Source organism: Camelina sativa, chromosome 7 (assembly GCF_000633955.1).
Source record: "Camelina sativa cultivar DH55 chromosome 7, Cs, whole genome shotgun sequence".
NCBI classification, from domain to species: Eukaryota; Viridiplantae; Streptophyta; class Magnoliopsida; order Brassicales; family Brassicaceae; genus Camelina; species Camelina sativa.
Window position 1 is genome coordinate 15,444,621 of NC_025691.1, and position 19,816 is coordinate 15,464,436.

Sequence of the window (19,816 nt, forward strand, 5' to 3'; positions counted from 1 at the left end):
AAAAAAAAAAAAAAAAAAAGGTAGGTAGCTCATGGACATCTTTGCCTTTGTCTTCACTTAGAAACATCTAAATAGGTTGTTTTTGCTTGTAATCTTAAACCGTAGAATACGAGTAAAGTGACTTCGTTCCAACCACAATTCATATACGTTTCATTTGAAGATGTTCCCATCTTCTTTATACGTCTTTTTGTTTCGGTCCTACGTTTTGACTCGTAAACGATGCTTTAAAAATCTATACGCATGCACATCTTATTATTCAAATGAAAATGATGGTATTTTTGTATACGGCGTTCTAAGAAAAGTGGAAAATAGATTAAGTTTGACAACTAAGCTTATGTACTGCCATCAGTGAATCTTCAAAGACATTTACCGAGAGATTAAGAATCTAGCAAGACGACTTAATAAGCGCTTCAGAAAACTTATGAGTCTTTAGTTGCACTGAATCAGACTTAGTACCATCATTGTTGTATTGATTTCTAGTTTTTCACTTTTTTGCCAAAAAAACTTGTAAGACAAAACTTTTCATTTATATGATATTAATATGCATTTTAGTAAAAAGATTAAGTTTGACAATTGTGTGACCTTCTATAAATAACAGAACGATCGAACTAGAAGGATAGACGTAGTCATAACTCATAATTTTTGTTAACCCTACACTAGATATATATGAGCTATTTACGAATACGCTACCTAGGTAAGTATTCTTAATTTATTTAGTTTATGAACATAAATTTAAGCAAAAAGATTAGCTATGAATTATTAATTAAGCTAAAGTAAAACCTCTATCTTATTTATTACAGTATATGTATTCATATACTGGTGACTATTTGCAAAAAATACGGATGTGATAAATATTATAAATAAGTTGAAAAACTACGTTTTTGTAAATTAAAAAAAAAACATGAACTCCCCGTGTGTTTTCGAACAAATAGTACATTAAATTCACCGTATTTATTATTGTAGATTTGTAGATATGGTGTTTTTTTCATTTTTAAGAATCTCTCAGAATGTACTAGACTTGTAGACACATAACTAATGTTCGTAAGGATTATGAGTGGATGGCTCATTATGAATCCGGAATGATAGAAAATTGTAGAAGCCTTTATCGACATCGAATGTATGTGTTGGCAGAAACACACATGCATGTGTACATGTGGATGTGCGTGTATTACTCAGGCTTAGTGTCATGCTGACCTAATAATTTAATTATTTTAGAGTACTAGAGAGTTGAATATGGTGTGTATGTGTGTGTTTTTTTCTTTTAATATATTGAGTCAAACTTGATGTGATTTATGTATTTCCTTTTCTACCAAGCACTTTGTCCTATAGGAACCGCGTCATCCTAAAACAGTCAAAACTAATTGATACGTTATAGTTTATAGTGACTTGCATTATTGTGGATATGACTTCTTTTTTTAGTTTTGAAGGTGATTTGGTAGATCCTTTTAGTTTTAGTGGACATTTGATACTTGATTACTCTGATAGAAAAGTCACTAAAAATGAGCTTTGAGAATGTTGAAACCTAATTGGTTGAGAGAATTAACAGCAATAAAATTAAGTGATCCAATTGTTCACTTATAATTGGAAAAAAGAAAAGGTATTTTTTAAAAATAAAAATAAAAAAGTGATTGGTTGGTAGAAAAAAGCTACTTAGGAGTCTGTGTTTTGTGTGGAATGAGAGAGCTCGGCCCGTACGTTAATCATGAAATGAGAAGACTCTTGTGCATTCTCTTAGTTCTTTTGATTTCATATTTTTGTACAAAATGGATATGTAGTAGTAAAGTTTTTGATGTTTAGGATCTTATTAGGGGTATAATACGACTAAAAACATTCAACAAAAAAAACTAAGAAATAACCAATAAAAAAACATCAACAAAATGTGGTGTGTTGTATAGGGAGACACCAATTGGTAAACTGGCTTGTGATGAATACTATCATTATGACTGTCTACGTTTAATAATTGTTTTGATGTTCTCACAAGTTTTTTCGTAAGACTTCGCAATTAGTATTCTGGATTAGTTAGAACTTTTCTTCCTTTTGTTTGTCTACGTTTGCTAGAATTGTCTCATATAGTAATATTGGATCACCAACTCTCAAATCACTGTAATCTATCGTTACAAATCAATGTCTTGTTTTCTTAAATCGAATAACTCTCACATCTAAAAAAATTCATTCATCATGTTTTGCATTGCTATTCGTGACCATTATAACTTTTCTAGATTTGAGGTACGAATGGTAACTGTGGTTTTGGTTGTGCGGGAAAAGCGGTATTACAGTGCAGTACGGTTTAACTGCGGTACGTGCGGGAAAAATATACTTGCAGGACAAGTGCGGTTTGTATAAAATAAGCGGTACAGAATAATGTTTGATTGGTGAAAACAAAATTGCGGTTTTAGAATAAGCGGTACACAATAATAAATAATTAATATAATTGTAAATTATTAATTGTTTTGTGTTAATGAAAAAATATTTCAAACCTTAAATACCAAAAATTATTTAAACTATTATGTAGATATATTTTATGCAAAACTAAAAACATTATTTATAATTTATTAACATTTGTGCTATTTACAAAAAGATATATATAAATATATCTTATATATATATCTATATATTTGATCTCTTAGAATAATATTTCTATTAATAAATTAGTAACAGTTTTGTAAATATTATTTAAAAATAAAAAAATATAACTAAGTTGGCTTTGTACACAAACTTTTATTATAATAAAATATTATATGCACTAATAATGAAATACATAACCTATTACTTGTATATATGTGATTTTTGGAAAAATATATACACATAATAAATTTTAGTAAACAAAAGAAAATAAATAAAAAAGGTTTTGTCCAATGGTCAATTACTGTATCGGATTTTTACTAAAACCGGTGGATAAAAGTTGGTTGAGATGTGATGTGCAGTCCTGTGTAATATTACACCTACAAATTCGCAAGTCTTTTTTATTTCTTTTTTTGATGAAAACCGCATATAATAAATTATTATATTTGATCTGAATAGTGTACAACATGTAGTTTTTACTTTATTATGTTCAATTACGCTTTTTCTATATCGACAATCACAACTTTAATTTAATAAAATACTCATTATGAATATTCTAGCTATCAATTGTGGGCACGCGTTTATTTTAATATTGAATTTTCTGTCTGTATATTATTGTGAGCCGGTGTGTCACTTTATCGCCAAATGTTGATAAATATGACAATTATAATTATTTTTAGCGAAACTATAAATTAATCAATTCGAAAGCTTGAACTAAGGTTCCAAAAAGGGACACATGTCATGGAATGTGCCATAGCCCCTATATATGTACCTATCTATATAGAAATACATTATTCCATAAGTACCACTAAAGGCACTTTTTTCTTTCCACCGAGCTCTAAACAGTAACGTCAATCTTTTTTTTTTTTCGTCAAAAAGATCTCATTCATAGTGTTTTTGAGAGTGAAATACAAATAGCTGGCAAAGAAAACAATCCTTTCAGAAATTAAAGTGGGCGAGTACATAAATACTCCGAGAGACTTAAGGCAAAAAAAAAGCGAGCTAATGAGAAACAACCCAAATATACAAACTATATATACATCCATTCATTACTTCCTCGAACAAAATCAACAGATCTAAAAAAGAAAATTAAAACCTAAAACTTATGAAGATATTTAAAAACAAATCTGAAACAAGAAAAAACACACAACGAATCAACTTACAAGAATCTTTTTTACCACAAATTAGAACCGAATGAGCATAGCCGTGCGACCCTTTATGTTGCTTCACGGAGGAGCTACCAAGGGCGGTGAGACACTATCAAAGCCTAGAGACTATTCACGAAGAACGAATCTTTAGAAACAGAAAGAAAATTTCGATCTGCGTTGGTGAAGATTCTTCATCAGCGGCAGTGAACTTTGGAGACTACCTCAGCCATGAACCGGCCAGATCTGAAGCTAAACTTGACAGAGAAATCAAAAGCCAAGAAGCTGAACCCAAGGTTAGAAAGATCTAAGCTTAAAAATTTTAGATCTAAGGCCGTTGGAAAAAAAAGATGGATGTGCCGATCACAGAAAGAAACAAAGGAAAACTAAAGAGAAAAACCCAGCTCCGGTGCTGAAGAAGTCACCGGAGCCGGTCAACCTTAGCGGTGACAGCGGTTTTGACTAGAGAGAAGGAAGAGGGTGTTTAGGTTTTTTAAAGAGAGAAGGACGTGAATTAGGTCCTCTTATGTTTTCGCGAGAGAGAACAGTAACGTCAATTTTGTCTGAAAGTTCTTTTTATTTCTTTTTTCCTTTTAATATAGTTAGGAAGTTTCAGATTTTTGATAATATTTGTGACGGGTTCACAAACGCAAATCATCTTCATCCCCTCTCAAAATGTAACACATATTTTAACTTATACTGAGCCAATTTAACCATGAACAATGCACATACACTTGGTTCTTGTCAAAATGTTCTATATCTCCAAAATTGTTAGTTTTAATGTATTTATTATCATTGGCTAGGAAGAGAAACAGAAAGGAAAAAGAATTAAAAATAGACAAAGCGCCGTATTCTTATATTGTCATGGTCGGTGCATGCTTTACTATTCGAGTTCAACGAACTATACCAAACAAGATAAGAGTTCATGTTGTTAATTAGTGTTAACTGTTAAGGTCGGTTCCCACGTACGATTTACTATGCAGAGATATATAGTACCAGACTAAAGCTCGATGTGTATATATATATTGTCCACTACATATATGCCAGTGAATTAACATGATGAACTGAAAGTATATATTTACTTGTACAATAAAACTTTGAAAAGAAAACAAAAATCCTCTCTATTATGTGGAAGGTAAGTTTTGCAAAATATGCACACGTTTTAACACCACATTCATTCCCACAAGAAAACAAAAATCCTTTCTATTATAATGGCATTGTTTGGGAACTAATTACATTATAATATGGTATAAGAAAATATACACTAATTAAAATTAGTAATGAAAAAGTAACATATGTAATTTGTATATATATATATATATATATAAGATATTTAGTTAATCTTAAAATTGATGGTTGCAATTATTATTGATATACAATTACCTAACTTTAAGGTCAAGAGTTGAAATTAGTAAGAGGGAGTATTGAATTTGACATTCTAAAAGATATTTAAAGTATTTTTAAAATCCTTTGTTATTCAATTGAGGATTTTTAAAAATCTTATGAAATCTTATGTTATTCAACTTAAGATTTATGTAAAATCCTTTAAAATAACTCAGAATCTCTTGTTATTTAATCAATAATTTTTAAAACTTACTTGAAATCTCTTGTTATTCAATATATCACAACTTTTTTTAAGCTTGCTACTTTGAATGATTTTAGGAAACTTTATTTTATTTTTTAGTTGAAAAGTATGACAATTAAAATCATACCTATAGAGATAGAATTTTGAAAGATTTCAGAGAGAAGAAAAAGACTGAAGATTTTGAAGCCAAAAAACCCCGCCAATCACCAGCCACCTTCTCCACCGGTCTTAGCCTGAGCCGTCGAGTTTTCTGGGTTTGCCGCAACATCACCAGAGGCAGAATAAAGGGATAATGAATTCTATCGATTTGAATCAGTTTCCAGGTAGTTATCATCACCACACTAAACCACTTGAATCCAATCTTCTCCAACAAAGCAGTTCCCCAGCCGGAATGTTCACAAACCTCTTCGAGGAACATAGCTAACTGCAATGGAGATTCATCATTGGGTTGCGGTTGTGAAGCTGTCCGCTATTGTGGTTGTGAAGATGATTGCTGCGATTGTGATTGTTGTTGCTACGATGGAGGCGGCCATTATCGAGGAGGTTCAGCAGCGAAAGGTGAAACAATGCAACGTGAAGCATAACCTCTCGCAGATGACGACGGTTCACGTCAGGAACTATGAGTTTGTTAGCCTTTTCCAGTTGTACTTTAACTTTTCAAGTTGAAGTTTTCTCTCTCCCTTGAGCTCAAGGAGAGTTCGATCAGATTATTATTTGACGCAAAAAAAAAAAACATCACCATCGTACGTGAACTGAAGATAGCTCTAACTATTAATCTGATTTTCTTTTGGTATTGTGTTGAAAAATATTTTAAAATCACCCAAAAAGTTTAATAATCAAATTTCATAAAATCACATTTCACTTTCTTTTTTAAAAAATAAAAAAAAACTCTAAAACACAATCAATTCTCTTAAAACTTACTAAAATCTTTCAAAATTCTAAAGTATTAAAATCCTACCAAATCCTTAAAAGATCAAGTTGAATACCCCTCTAAATATACTATCAAAAGAACTAATATGCTTATGTATAAGCTAAGAATATATATATATATATATATATATATATATAAGAATTGACCAACTTTGCTACTATAGTACTTATAACATACATATATTTATAGTCAACTAACGTAAAGTTACATATATATATATATATGCTAAAATAAATAGTCAATTGCATATATTATTGGTACGTATGATCCGTTTGTTTCACATAGCTCTTAATCCACTATCAATATATAGGACCCATAGTTTAACGTCGAATTGTTATTGGTTAATCTAATATCGTAATTGTGTGTTTGTGTACGTACGTTTGTAATTAAGTTGTACATGGTGAATAATTAAGGAAGTGGAGATAGGTGGAGAGACATAACTGGATGGGGCAGGCAGATAATGATGATAATGTCTTCCATAATGGCCCATCCAATATCTTTTTATCGTGACACATGATATCCTCTCACCATATTCCTAGAATAAGAATTTAAATTATTATCTTAAACTATAATATTATAGGAATAAAACAGATGAAAAAAATGTATATACCACAATATAAATATGTCATATTCCTACCAAAAAAATATAAATATGTCATATAAAATTTGTGTATCAAAAAGTACAATACATTTCATATACGCTGATGAACACTCACATAACAATTTTACCTTTTTGTGTATAATATAAAGTAAAAGTTTGATCTTATAATCGTCGCATATACTAAGCGCATATATATTAATAAAGTTTATGTGAAAATGTGTCATTATTAACCTCAGAATTTATATATAATTTTTATTGAGATGAGTGAAATAGTAAAAAGATCACCACCAAATAAATAACAAACAATTACTAAACGAATTTGTCAAAAAAAAAAAAAATAATAATAATCATTTAAACACGGCGGCAGGATATATATTGGATCCACAATTTCATGACACATAATATAAGTCTAGTTTTGCTTCATAAAAAAACATCTTTAATGATTCGGATTTTGTCAAAATGTTATACTAATCCAGACCCACGCATTAAAACTAGGTTGCATGATACTTGCATCTGTCTCCATAGATATGGAGTTTGTTACCTTTAAACTCGTGAATGGAAGCTTTGTAATAGATGAAAGTGACTATTCTTAATCGAACAATATAATGTATCATGGTATTGAGACAAAGTGCTCGAAGTTAGTTACTATTACAAAGTCTCCTGATGAGTGATGAGTAGTCTTCTTTCTCCAACCTTTATGACAAGTTTGGCTTACTTAGAGCTTATTTTCATAATCTAAAACAATTCTAAGATAGGCTGATTAACGCTTCTAAATTAAGAATTGTTGATGTTTTCTTTGTAAACTCCTTCGATTTGACAACCAATCGAAGAGTTTTCTTATGTATATACATAGTTGATAAATAAATGTCATATGGCTAATAGCTCAAGAAAAAGGTTTTACATAATGGATCTTCAAAAATGATGCTTCAAACAGAGCGGCCCACGCTATTCTATCTATCGATACCAAGCACCACAACATGAGACAATAGGTGCATAATCCCATAAAGAAGAATCAATATACACAGTTTTGCATCTCTTTTAGTTTTTGGCCAAGGCTTTATCAGATATGTTCTCAATGTTCAACCAACACTAAGCCCATGTATTGCTACTTGTGCTTGTTTGGACAAAACTGAAGATGACATTGACACAGAACAACCAAAACGGTAATCTCAAATATTTTCATCGTTTGGCACATTGTCTCAAACTTGTTTGTAAACCACCAAACCGTGACCAGTGAAAGGTAATTCAAAAGATTTTGTATTTGATGAAAGATTGATATTGGGAAGTGATAGGAGGTCTAATAAAAACAAATGTTACAAAAGACAACAACTCAATGACTAAAAAACAGAACGGGTAGCTCCAGAGATCAACACTCCACATAGTTTTTATTAAAACAAAACAGAGACACATGAAAATGCTCTGCTTCTCTCCTTAGGCCTTGGCAGTTTCACCCTCGGTTTCCCAGAAAGCTGTTTTCTTTCCGGTTTTCGATACCGTCTGCAAAACAGCGTCCGGCTGCACGTTGCCTTTCACCGTCACTTTCTGCTCCTTTATATCCACATCAAACGACTCCACACCTGAAACAAAAATCAAGTGAAGAGATGATGTACATGCTCTTGAAATCGAAGCAAAAGAAGACTGAAAACATTGCAAGTTACACGAGATTGACAATCTCAAAATGCTTTGAAATGAGATTGGTCTTAAAGCTTTTTGAGATACACCATAACATCAATAGCCAAAGAGAGAAGAAACTAACCTTCCATTTTCCCAAGAACTCTTTTCACAGCTCCAACACATCCCTCACATGTCATAGCCACTCTGAGCACAACGGTCTAAAAAAAACAAAACATAACTAACCCACACTTATGTGCAACATAGATCAAACGAACAAGACNAAAGAGAGAAGAAACTAACCTTCCATTTTCCCAAGAACTCTTTTCACAGCTCCAACACATCCCTCACATGTCATAGCCACTCTGAGCACAACGGTCTAAAAAAAACAAAACATAACTAACCCACACTTATGTACAACATAGATCAAACGAACAAGACAGAACCTTTCAAACGGCTCTAGCCTACACAAGAATCAGATTCAGCTAATAAAAGTGAACCTACCCTTTGAAACACAGACTTACATATCTCAAAACCAAACACAAGACATCACACCCCTTTTGTTCAGATTCAAGATCTGTGTTCCTCACTAGTATTTTAACCAATCAAGTTCTCAAGTCTAGTCATTTCAATAGATTTGATGCAACCACAGATCATTGTTACAGTAAAATACTCACAAATCATATCTAGATCGTTCGAACAGAGAAAGAATCCAAATAAGATCAGACCCGTCGATTGTAAAATTTCAAACCCTAATCGAATTACGATAAAGGAACAATCTTTATAACAACCCAGATAATGAAATTGGAATTTCAAATAAAGAGCGATTAAAATTTACCTGAGACATAGCTTTCGATTCAACCACAGTGTGAAGAAGGCTTGTCTTGTATGAGAGAGAGAGAAAAATGAGCTTTTAAAAACTAGTATCAATGATTTTGTTATATATTAGTTAATTAATTATTTAAAATAATAAAAATAATCAAATAAGGACAAGGAGAGTAAATTATCCATCTGAGTAGTTCGTGTCCGCGTGAAGTTGAAGTAGAGGAAAATCGGTTATTTCGTATCTCAGCTAAGCTGTGAGGGGTATGTTGAATTTTTACATCATCTTTAATACGGTGTAAATTCATACATTAAGTTAATTAAAACTTAAATTCACACCATCAAATTATAAAACTGTGTTTATACATACATAAGCTTTAACGGTATTAAAAGACCATTAACAATTTCTGACGTAGACGTCACATAAGAAACGACGTCGTTTTGTGAATTTTTTTTTTTTTTTAAACATATTTTGTTAAACTTTTTTTTGGTTAAAACGACCTCGTTTCTTCCATTTTTCTTCTCTTTTCTTTCCCGAGTCCTTCTTCCCTGACTCGCGTTTGTTCAGTTCTCGATTTGGGGATTTCTTCTATTCTCTTCAATTTTTAGTTTAGAAATTGAGGGGTTGCGAAAGATTCAAAATTTATGGTTGAATTTATTTATTAGTTTTCTGTTTTAAACATATATTGAAGTTGCAGATAATATTGAGGTGAAACTGTCGGAAAAAAGCTGCTGTCCGTCGTTAATATCATCTCCACCAGTGGTGGCACCATCGGCGATTTCATGATATCTGTTTCTATTGGTAAGAATTTCTATGATTTCATTTTTAGATCATGATGAATTAGGGTTATTTGATGTGATAAGAAATCAGGGGTCAACGAATTGGGAATTGAAGTTAGCAAAATTAGGGTTCTATGGTGTTAACCGATTGGGAATTGCTAATTGATCTGTTTGTTTGTATCTTAGAGTTTTAGACCATGCCTCTAGCTAAGATCATCTTCTTCATTGATCTGTTTCCTACAGTTCATAGATCTTTAGATTTGTCTTGTTCAATCTCTTAGGTTTTATCTATATATGAGTATTATTAGCAAGAGCCTCCTGGGCTGATCTGATTACGACGAAAAAGTGTTTTGTTAGCAATCTTCGTTTTATTGTTTTGTTAATGGGCGATGATTATAAACTTACCCGTGCTTCTGAGATTTGGTCAGTGAAGCATATACGGTAAAAATACATTGTTGAATTTCTTAATATGAGCCTTAGTTATTGTTTTCTCGTCTTCAAAGTTTTTTTGTTTTGTTTTCTTAATACCCAAATCGAGAACTGAACAAACGTGCTCTTGCTCTAGCATGGGTATTAATTTAGCATACTAGTGAAAGATTAGTGAAGCCGCTCTTCAAATCCAACATTTTTTCCTACTCACAAGACAATACTGTTAAAGTATTAAGTAATAAGCCCCCACACAACACACCAAAGAAAAAGTCAAGTCAATAGCTTTCCAAAAAACCTTTTTCTTACTTCTATTAAAAACAAAAACAAAATTTTGAGGAGATTTAAAGATCAATTTGAAACTTATACGTGTTCTTTGATTTTACATAAACATTTTTATCATACACTTGGTGATCAAAATAGAGTAACATACCGTGAAAGAGGAAAAGGAAAAAAAAACAGGAAATAACATATTACAACTTCGATTACTGTATCAACAAAGAACCTAATTTTTGAAGAAAGATCAAGATTTTTTTAGGAAAGATTTTGGGGAAGAAGAAGAAGGAAAAGAAAAAAAAGTTGTGGTGCAAGCAACCCCATAGATTGCTAGGATGATATTTCAGCTCCTGAGATGTTTATGCTTGTTGGTTGCTTGCACATCTTCTACTTAGATTGCATGGGAAAGCATCTTGTAGAGAGTCTAGGGCGATGGAGAACAACCGTAATGTGTTCATTTGTTTGGTTGCAACTCAGTACTTCTGCCACAAAATTACAGATGGTGATCAAATTACTAGTATGATCAAACGAGAGGAGGAGGACAAGATCGATCTTTTAGATAGGGTCTACTGTCCAAACCCAACATGTTCGACTCTGATGACAAAGCGTATCCTTTTTAACATTTTTTCTATAATCTCAATAAACTAATATCTAAATATGGGTTCTATGATTTTAGTGAATCCAAACAAAAATCATGTGTTATTCAATTATAGATTTTAAAATACTTATTAAATTTTTGTGTTATTGGTTCTATGATTTACAAATACTTGTTAAAATCCCATGTTATTTATTTAATGATTTGTTTTTGGATTTCAAAATCCACATTATGTTTTAAATGGATTTGAAAGTGTAAAATAGAAGGATTCAAATCCAAGAATAAAACATGTTATTTCAAAATCTATGTGTTTTTATTTTTAGAATTTACAATTTCATATGGATTTAGAAATCAACTCTCCAATAACAGCCCCTAAGTAATTTGAATAATGGTTAGTCTAACTAAAAACGAGGAAAACAAATGAATTAAATACTTGCAAGAAAATGATTCAGGTTCTAATAAATTTAATATAATTTGAATGATTGAAAACATTTTTTTATATAATTATTCTAATATGGTGAACATTCAATTCACATCAAAATTTTGGATTTTTCTGTAAATGAAAAAGGAATATCCAACACAATTATTAAAATTGATACACTAAAAAAATAGTTGTTTGAGACTGTTCAAATTATGTTCACATTAGTATCATGTTTTCATTACTACTGATCATTGTATTTGTAGTTGTATTCTCAAAGAGGTATAGAGTTTATTAATAAATTTATCCAATAGTTAAGATATTTTGATATTGTATATTTTTTTGTAGTATGTTTGATGGTAAAAAGTAATAAAAATATATGAAATAATTTTTCTTTCTTTTTTCTTTTATAAAAATAGAATTGTAAGAAAGATTTTTTAAATAAAACCTTTTATCAAAAAGAAGAAAAAAATTAATTTAGCTTAAATAATCAAGAACAAACTTATTAAACTTTCTAGTTTATCTTAAATACATTTTTATTATGAGCCACACACAAAACATTTTACGAATAGCTTTAATGAGTTGTGATGCATTTGTTAAGACTAAGACTTTTTGAAGCTGCAGCCAAGAGACTAGGATGGAGGAAATGCCAAAAGTGTTTGCCACAATGGAGTGTGTTCAAGGGTGCAAGCACATGACCTACCTGCTGATATAGTGTCTCTTGTGGGGTTTTTTATTGTGTAAAGTTTATGTTGGATACTTACTGAGATTAATTTCTTGTTTTGGTCCTCACAATCGTTGCAAGCATGAATTCTGTTACACCCGTGGGGCTGAGTGGAAAAAGAAGAAGGCGACATGTAAATGTCATCTCATGGTTTCGTTGAATGAAGGTTTTGTTTGCGATGGAGGTATGGTGGTACCTGATATGGTTAAGTCTCTTTATGGTCATGCTATGGTACCTTAATCTGTTTTAAAAATCACTAGGCGTTAGTCGGGCGGAGAGGGAGCGCATAGCGATTAATCGGAAAATCGGATTTAAATCGAGAATTAATCGGGGACTAGTTTTAGGGCTTTTATCTATAATAGATTACAATTGTATAACATTTGAAAGATTTAATCATAGTCCAGTGGTTTGTGTGACTACATACAGTCAACATGTCTTGAGTTCGATTCTCATAAAGTGAGTTTTGTGTTTTTTTTTGTCAATTTTATTAATGAGGGGCAAAGTGGTCATTTGGCATCATCTTCTCCGCACATCAACATACCTGCAACCCTAAACTATGGCGCCACTCATTTTCCAACTTGTTTTTCAGTGATTTCACTTCTAATTCAACTCATTTCAAGAACTAAATAATAGATCCAACTTATATCATACTATTTAAAGTCAAAGAAGACAAAATTTACCAACCTTTTTTTTCGATTTTTACTCCGATTTGGCTGAAATCGCGGCGGACCTCTTTCGCCAAGCAATTATCCGGCGCGTAATTGGTCTCCGCGGCCGCGTTTTTGAACAGGGGTACCTTATATGAAGGCTCATTGAATATTATGATAACAAAACTCTTTGTTTGATAAAATCTGCATTAATTAGATTTCTAAATCACTGGAATCGGCTGTTGAACATCATGATAACAAAAACTCTTTGTTTGATAAAATCTGCATTAATTAGATTTCTAAATCACTGGAATCGGCTGTTGAACATCATGATAACAAAAACTCTTTGTTTGATAAAATCTGCATTAATTAGATTTCTAAATCACTGGAATCGGCTGTTGAACATCATGATAACAAAAACTCTTTGTTTGATAAAATCTGCATTAATTAGATTTCTAAATCACTGGAATCGGCTGTTGAACATCATGATAACAAAAACTCTTTGTTTGATAAAATCTGCATTAATTAGATTTCTAAATCACTGGAATCGGCTGTTGAACATCATGATAACAAAAACTCTTTGTTTGATAAAATCTGCATTAATTAGATTTCTAAATCACTGGAATCGGCTGTTGAACATCATGATAACAAAAACTCTTTGTTTGATAAAATCTGCATTAATTAGATTTCTAAATCACTGGAATCGGCTGTTGAACATCATGATAACAAAAACTCTTTGTTTGATAAAATCTGCATTAATTAGATTTCTAAATCACTGGAATCGGCTGTTGAACATCATGATAACAAAAACTCTTTGTTTGATAAAATCTGCATTAATTAGATTTCTAATTGGGGAAATGTCATTAAATTCATGAACTCACATATTCGGCCATTTTAATCACCAACTTCATGACAGGACATTTTAAACATAAGATTTCATTGACTTTTCATTTTAAACATGAGCTTGTGTTGACCACGACAAAGGAGACATGTCGTTAACTTAGCAAACGGAGCAATTAACTGGGGTTAAGATGTCGTTAACTCTCTCTGTTAAGTGTCACAACAACATCGTTTTGTTGCACGCTTCGTTTACAAAAACAAAACAAAATCCCCAATTTTCCCAAAATCCCTAATTCTCATTCACCAAATTCTCGACATTTTTTTCTCTTCTTAAGCTTGATTTCTCATCTGCATATCGAAAACTCTCATCTCCATATTCTCCTACAAATATGAGTTGCAATTCTGGGCAATCGTACGGTGAAAACAGAGGCCGTGGATGCCACGGTTTCCTTCGAAGTGTCATTGTGGCTTAGATGTTGTACTTTACACATCGAACACACAAGCAAACCCAGGAGACCCAGGAGACCCAGGAAGACCTTTCTTCCGCTGTCCAAAGAGAGGACATGTAAGTAGTTGCATTGTTTTTATTTAGTGTTTTTGAAGGTTTGAGTTTTGTTTTTGTGTTTCAGGACCACTTGTTTAAATGGGTTGAAGAAAGTGTGTAAGAGGAGGTTGTAGATGATTTACCAAAATTCTCCATCATTGACAAAAAGATTGAAGATTTGGAAGCCCAGATCGAAGAATTGAAGGAAGATGGAATGTGGAACAAAAGAGAAACTAAGAAATGGAAGTTTATGAGCTCTTTTTGCTTGGTGTGTGTTTGTATTGGTGCCATTGCCATTGTGATCCTAATATGTAAAACGAAAAAAAAAAAGAAATTTGTCCTTGGTTACTAGTGTATTTGATCATGTGTTTTGTGTGTTCGGTCGTTGTCTTGTAATATTTCTTCCTTGTCTTTGTAATACTAGTTGGATAATGAAAGACTTTTGTCATTTGGATCATTCAAACCATGTTCCAAATAAGGTTCAACAAAAAACCAAGACAATACATATAGATTAGGTTCAGAGAACAAACAAAAAACTGAGACAACACCTATAGAGGTTCAGACAACATAGAAAAAAACGAAACAATATGAAAATCTAGTTGGGGTTATTGAGGTTGTCATTGCAACATGTACCGATCTTAAAGAAAGCCTGTGACCATGTTACAGGATTTGTAGCTTGCAGAGATGTGTAAGCTTGAGGGTTTTACTTCTTGAGGTCTGTCATATGGTCAGTGAACTCCTTTGTAGTGTAGCTGCGTGCTATCTTCCAGAAAAGGCGTTGTAATTCTTGGTCACCTTGCAGTGGAGCTCGAACTCCGTCTCCGACAACACTATCTGAGTCGACTCGCGGCAGAGCTTCATCTAACGTAGCTTGATCAAAGACAACTAAGCTATGTGATTCATCTCGAGGTTGAGCCGAGCCTCCTTCTCCTCCTCCGACAAACATAATTAAACCTTTGTTTTTCACTTTTGGCATTTGGGGATTTGAGATTGAGAATTAGGGATGTCGTTCTGATAATTAGGGGTTTGGGGTGGAATTGAGGATTTTGATTGTTTTTTTTGCGATTTCAATTTGCGACAAAACGATGTCGTTGTGACACTTCACAGAGAGAGTTAACGACATATTAACCCCAGTTAATTGCTCCGTTTACTAAGTTAACGACATGTCTTCTTCGTCGTGGTCAACACAAGCTCATGTTTAAAATGGAAAGTCAATGAAATATTATGTTTAAAATGGCCTGTCATGGCCGAAATGAGTGAGTTCATGAAGTTGATGACATTTTTCTCATTTCTAATTAAATCACTAGAATCTGCTGTCTGTGGACGAATTAAAAAAAAAAATCATTTTCAATCTTTGATGATTTGTTTATCAACTCAACTCAACTCACTGTTATGTTTTCATTTCCTCTAAACTAGAGTGTTCACAAAGAAATTCACATTGGGCTCTCAGACACACAATAGCATATCACTAATATCTTCAACATCATCAAAACAAGCCATCTTGTCTTATAAGTTATATAATAAACTATTTGGAATGATCTATATATAGTCAAACCTTCAATATTTATTTCCCTGAGCGCAAGCATTTACATGTCAGTTTCTTCTTTTTACATGCAGCCCCACATGTGTAACAGAATTCGTGTTTGCAGTATCTGCCAGGATTAAAAGGCAGATAGTTAAAGTTAAATTTGAACACATAATATATAAAACCATGCTCAATAACAAATTTCAAATACCTGAAAGTCATTTGTTTGCACCCGCCACCATGTACAACGATGCTCTGACACTGGGAACAATTTTTCCATCCCTGTGTCTTCACAAAAGACTCCAAAAGTGTCGCGTCAGATTTCAGGTAAGACTCTGACTTCTTGAACTCATCGTAGGTCTTCTTGTAGTGCCATGGAACATGACACTTTTTGCAGAAACACAAGCCGCACTCCATGCACTTGCGTGCTTCTGATATCCGAGGATTATTATTGCGTACATGCCCAATGAGGCCGAGGTCCGACATCAAAAAGGAACAAGAAGGGTTGGGACAGTAGACTCTGTCTTTAACGGAGATGGTCTTCTCCTTCTTGCGCTAGATCATAAGAGTAATAGCATCAACATCAGCAAAACCTTTACAGTCCTCTGGCATAAGATCATTCTCGCAATCCGAGTAAGGGCAAATTGATGTGTTCCCTTGTAGAAGTTATTCGGATGAGAACGACTTCCTCATGCACGTAACGCATATACAGTTGAAGCAGTCACGCACCTCAAACTTATCATTAGGTGAAACGTAAGCGTAGTAGACCGAACAACTCTCATACTCGGAGTTACCTTCACACCATCTAGTTTGGGAAGCTATGGCATCTTTTTCTAGCTTAATGACAAAATTGATGTCTCTGCTTACAACAAGTGCCTGACAAGACTTGAATTTTGTCTGAAGAATAAACACTTGCTCCAAAAGTTTTGATATAACAGACTTGTTTGGTGTAACTTTACCTGAGAGGCGAGGTGAGGCTAAAAAGTTCTGGCTTGCGCCTTGAGCCTAGGAGCCAATCGCTCCCCGCCTCCTTTGCTGCATGAGGCGAGTCTACACAATAAAATGTACAGGTTAGTCATAATCATGATCTCTTTGCTCAATTTGTGAGTCTAAATATGGATCATTTGAAACATAGAGAAAGAGACAATCCAATGATAGTAAAACTGAGAATTGAAAACAAAACTAAGAAAAAGCCAATCCAACAAAGTTTTAAACAGAGAACTGGAAAAAAAAAACAAAGAAACAGCTAATCCAAACAAAGTTTTAAACTTAAAACTCTTGAAATTCATCTCATGATTCTCCTCATCACCTTACTCAACATTTTCTTCACCCACTTGAGTGTCTTCATCTCCTCCTGTGAAATCTTCTTCAATTTCATTCTCATCATCTTCATCATTCAAGGTTAGTGGAGTTGTAGATGACCTTTGAAATAATCTTGGAGCTGGATTGGAGCTTGAGGCTATATTCTTCCTTTTCTCAACTCTACTTGCGGATTGTGCTGATGCTTTTTTTGGCTCTAGTAAGATAGTTAGGCTCATTAGCTCCAGATGCTCTGTTTACCACATCCCATGTTAAATCACCATCTTTAAACACTAGATTGTAGAAACTGAGTTTCACACAATGAATTTGTTTAAAGGAGGAAACAAATTCAATAAAGCTTTCTCTCTAAGAAATCGGATCGAAGCTAACAAGCTAAAGAAATTGGATTAAAGCATTTCGCAACCCTGTTCTACTTAATTGAATGAATGCTTGCTTTTAAGATCGAGATCAAACAGTATTTTTTGTTATTAGCAGATTTAGAGGAACCAGCTCTGTAACTTGTGCATCAAGCTTCAATCTCTGTGATCACGTAACAAGATACGATTATGATTGTACATTAATTGTAACTAAATATTTCAAGATCTCTTTATAGTGTATAAACGGTCTGTAATACAACATCAAATGAGACACAAAAACTTTATTCTTAATGGTATCAGAGCAGAGATAATCTTGCCTTTTATTTTTTCTCTGAAACACTAATTGATCCCGACAATGACAAACACCAATGATGGATCAATCCCACCGATGAACCCGACCTCAAACCCGACAATGATAACTACTTCGACGATAACGATAACAGAGGTCTGACATACCATATTTTCGTATGACCTAGCGGTGGCTGCCAATCTTGGAGCGGTGATCTCGCACCCCTTGCTCACGGGTACAAACTATGATGAACGGTCTTGCGGTATGAAGTTATCTCTGTGCTCTTGGAAAAAATTTGGTTTCCTCAATGGAGTAATCCCACGACCTGACGGAGGATCTCCTGATGTAGAAGACTGGTGGACTATCCAGGCGCTGCTTGTGTCATGGATCAAGATGTCCATCGATCCAGTTCTGCGCTCCAACATTTCTCATTGAAATATTGCAGAAGATCTGTGGGACCACTTGAAGAAGAGGTTCTCGGTAACGAATGGACCAAGGGTTCAACAAATCAAGGCGGATCTTGCATGCTATAAATAAAGGGGTCTCACTATCGAGGCTTACTTTGGGAAATTAACCCGCATTTGGGACAGCATGGCAAGCTATCGTCCTCTACGCATGTGTAAGTGCGGGAAATGCGAGTGTGGTCTAGACACGCTTCAGGAAAAAGATCGTGAAGAAGATAAGGTACACCAGTTCTTGTTTGGAATTGATGATACACACTTTACCGAACGGTGCAATCGAGTTTATTTTGTCGTGAATTCTGATTCAACCTATGGAGGAGGTTTACAATATTGTTTACCAGGAAGAAGATTTGGTGAAGAACAACACCAATAGTCGTGAGGAAACTGCTGAAGTCAGTGCATTCGCAGTTCATGCTATGCAACATTTTCGTTGAGAAGAAAGATACTGTGTTGGCCATCCAAGTGATAGTTTCTACAAAGTTATTGGATATCCGGAGTGGTGGGGGGGGGGGGGGAATATGCCACGCTCTAGCGCATCACCAAGTTGAGGTTGTGGACGTGGAGGTTCCAACGGAGGTGCAGGACATGGTCGTGGTATGACATTTGCTAATGCTGTTTAGGTTGCCATTCCACCGAGCTTCATGAATGATAGCTATGTAGTCACTGATAATGATCATGATAAGGTGAAAATCAGTGATGCTCAATGAAGAGCCATTAAAAATCTTCTCAATGCCGGCAAGATCAATGAATCTGAATAATTGACAGGTACGTGTTCTCTTCCTTTTTGGATCATGGATAGGGGTGCCTCCCATCATTTAAGAGGTCGTCTAGATATCTTAACGAATGTTAAAGATATGGCTATGGTTAGGGTTATGTTAGCATATGGTAGAGAACATCTTTCTGTAAAAGAAGGTTCTATTAGGCTTGGGCCAAATTTGGTTCTACAATCTGTTTATTATGTTGAGAAACTTCAGTCCGAGTTGATTTCGCTTGGTCAATTGATGGATGAGAATGCGTAGTACAGTTGGCTGATAATTTCCTTGTTGTTCAGGACCGTATTTCGAGTACGGTGATGGGAGTTGGTAATCGTATGGGAGGGACCTTTCACTTTAGAAGTATGGAGTATGCTGCATCCATTGATGTTAGAGATGCAAAGTCATTTGAGCTCTAGCACAATCGCATGGGTCATCCAGCTGCTAAATTCGTGGGTCTGCTGTCTGGAGTTTCTCATGCTATTCCTTCTACTATTTTAAATAAAGCGTGTGATACATGTCTCCGCGCTAAGCAAACACGGTCAAGTTTTCCGATTAGTGAGAATAAAACGAAAAAGATTTTCGAATTGATTCATTGTGACTTAT

At 33.7% G+C, this 19,816-nt stretch overlaps 1 protein-coding gene, 1 long non-coding RNA gene and 1 pseudogene across 3 annotated transcripts; 1 reads left to right on the top strand and 2 right to left on the bottom strand.

Annotated features, from left to right (window-relative positions):
- On the bottom strand, positions 8,059–9,382 carry LOC104701216 (copper transport protein ATX1). Of its 2 annotated transcripts, XM_010416864.1 has the most exons (3): positions 9,274–9,382; positions 8,739–8,814; positions 8,059–8,401 (listed from the first exon to the last, which is right to left on the bottom strand). In XM_010416864.1, exons 1-3 carry the CDS (start codon positions 9,280–9,282, stop codon positions 8,256–8,258), a joined length of 231 nt encoding a protein of 76 aa, XP_010415166.1. In that variant the 5' UTR covers positions 9,283–9,382; the 3' UTR covers positions 8,059–8,255. The 2 variants fall into 2 exon arrangements, with proteins under 2 accessions (XP_010415166.1, XP_010415167.1); XM_010416865.2 differs by lacking the exons at positions 8,739–8,814; positions 9,274–9,382 and adding an exon at positions 8,581–8,692.
- Positions 9,777–12,892, top strand: LOC104701217. The gene is made up of 2 exons (XR_753780.1): positions 9,777–10,059; positions 12,377–12,892. It is a non-coding gene; the product is annotated as an uncharacterized LOC104701217 (long non-coding RNA).
- On the bottom strand, positions 16,072–17,570 carry LOC104704653 (annotated as a pseudogene).

Excerpts from the sequence above, each read along its gene's own strand:
- LOC104701216 (XM_010416864.1), bottom strand. Across the intron at positions 8,402-8,738 it reads AGTTCTTGGGAAAATGGAAG|GTGTGGAGTCGTTTGATGTG; the intron begins GTTAGTTTCTTC and ends TTTTTGTTTCAG.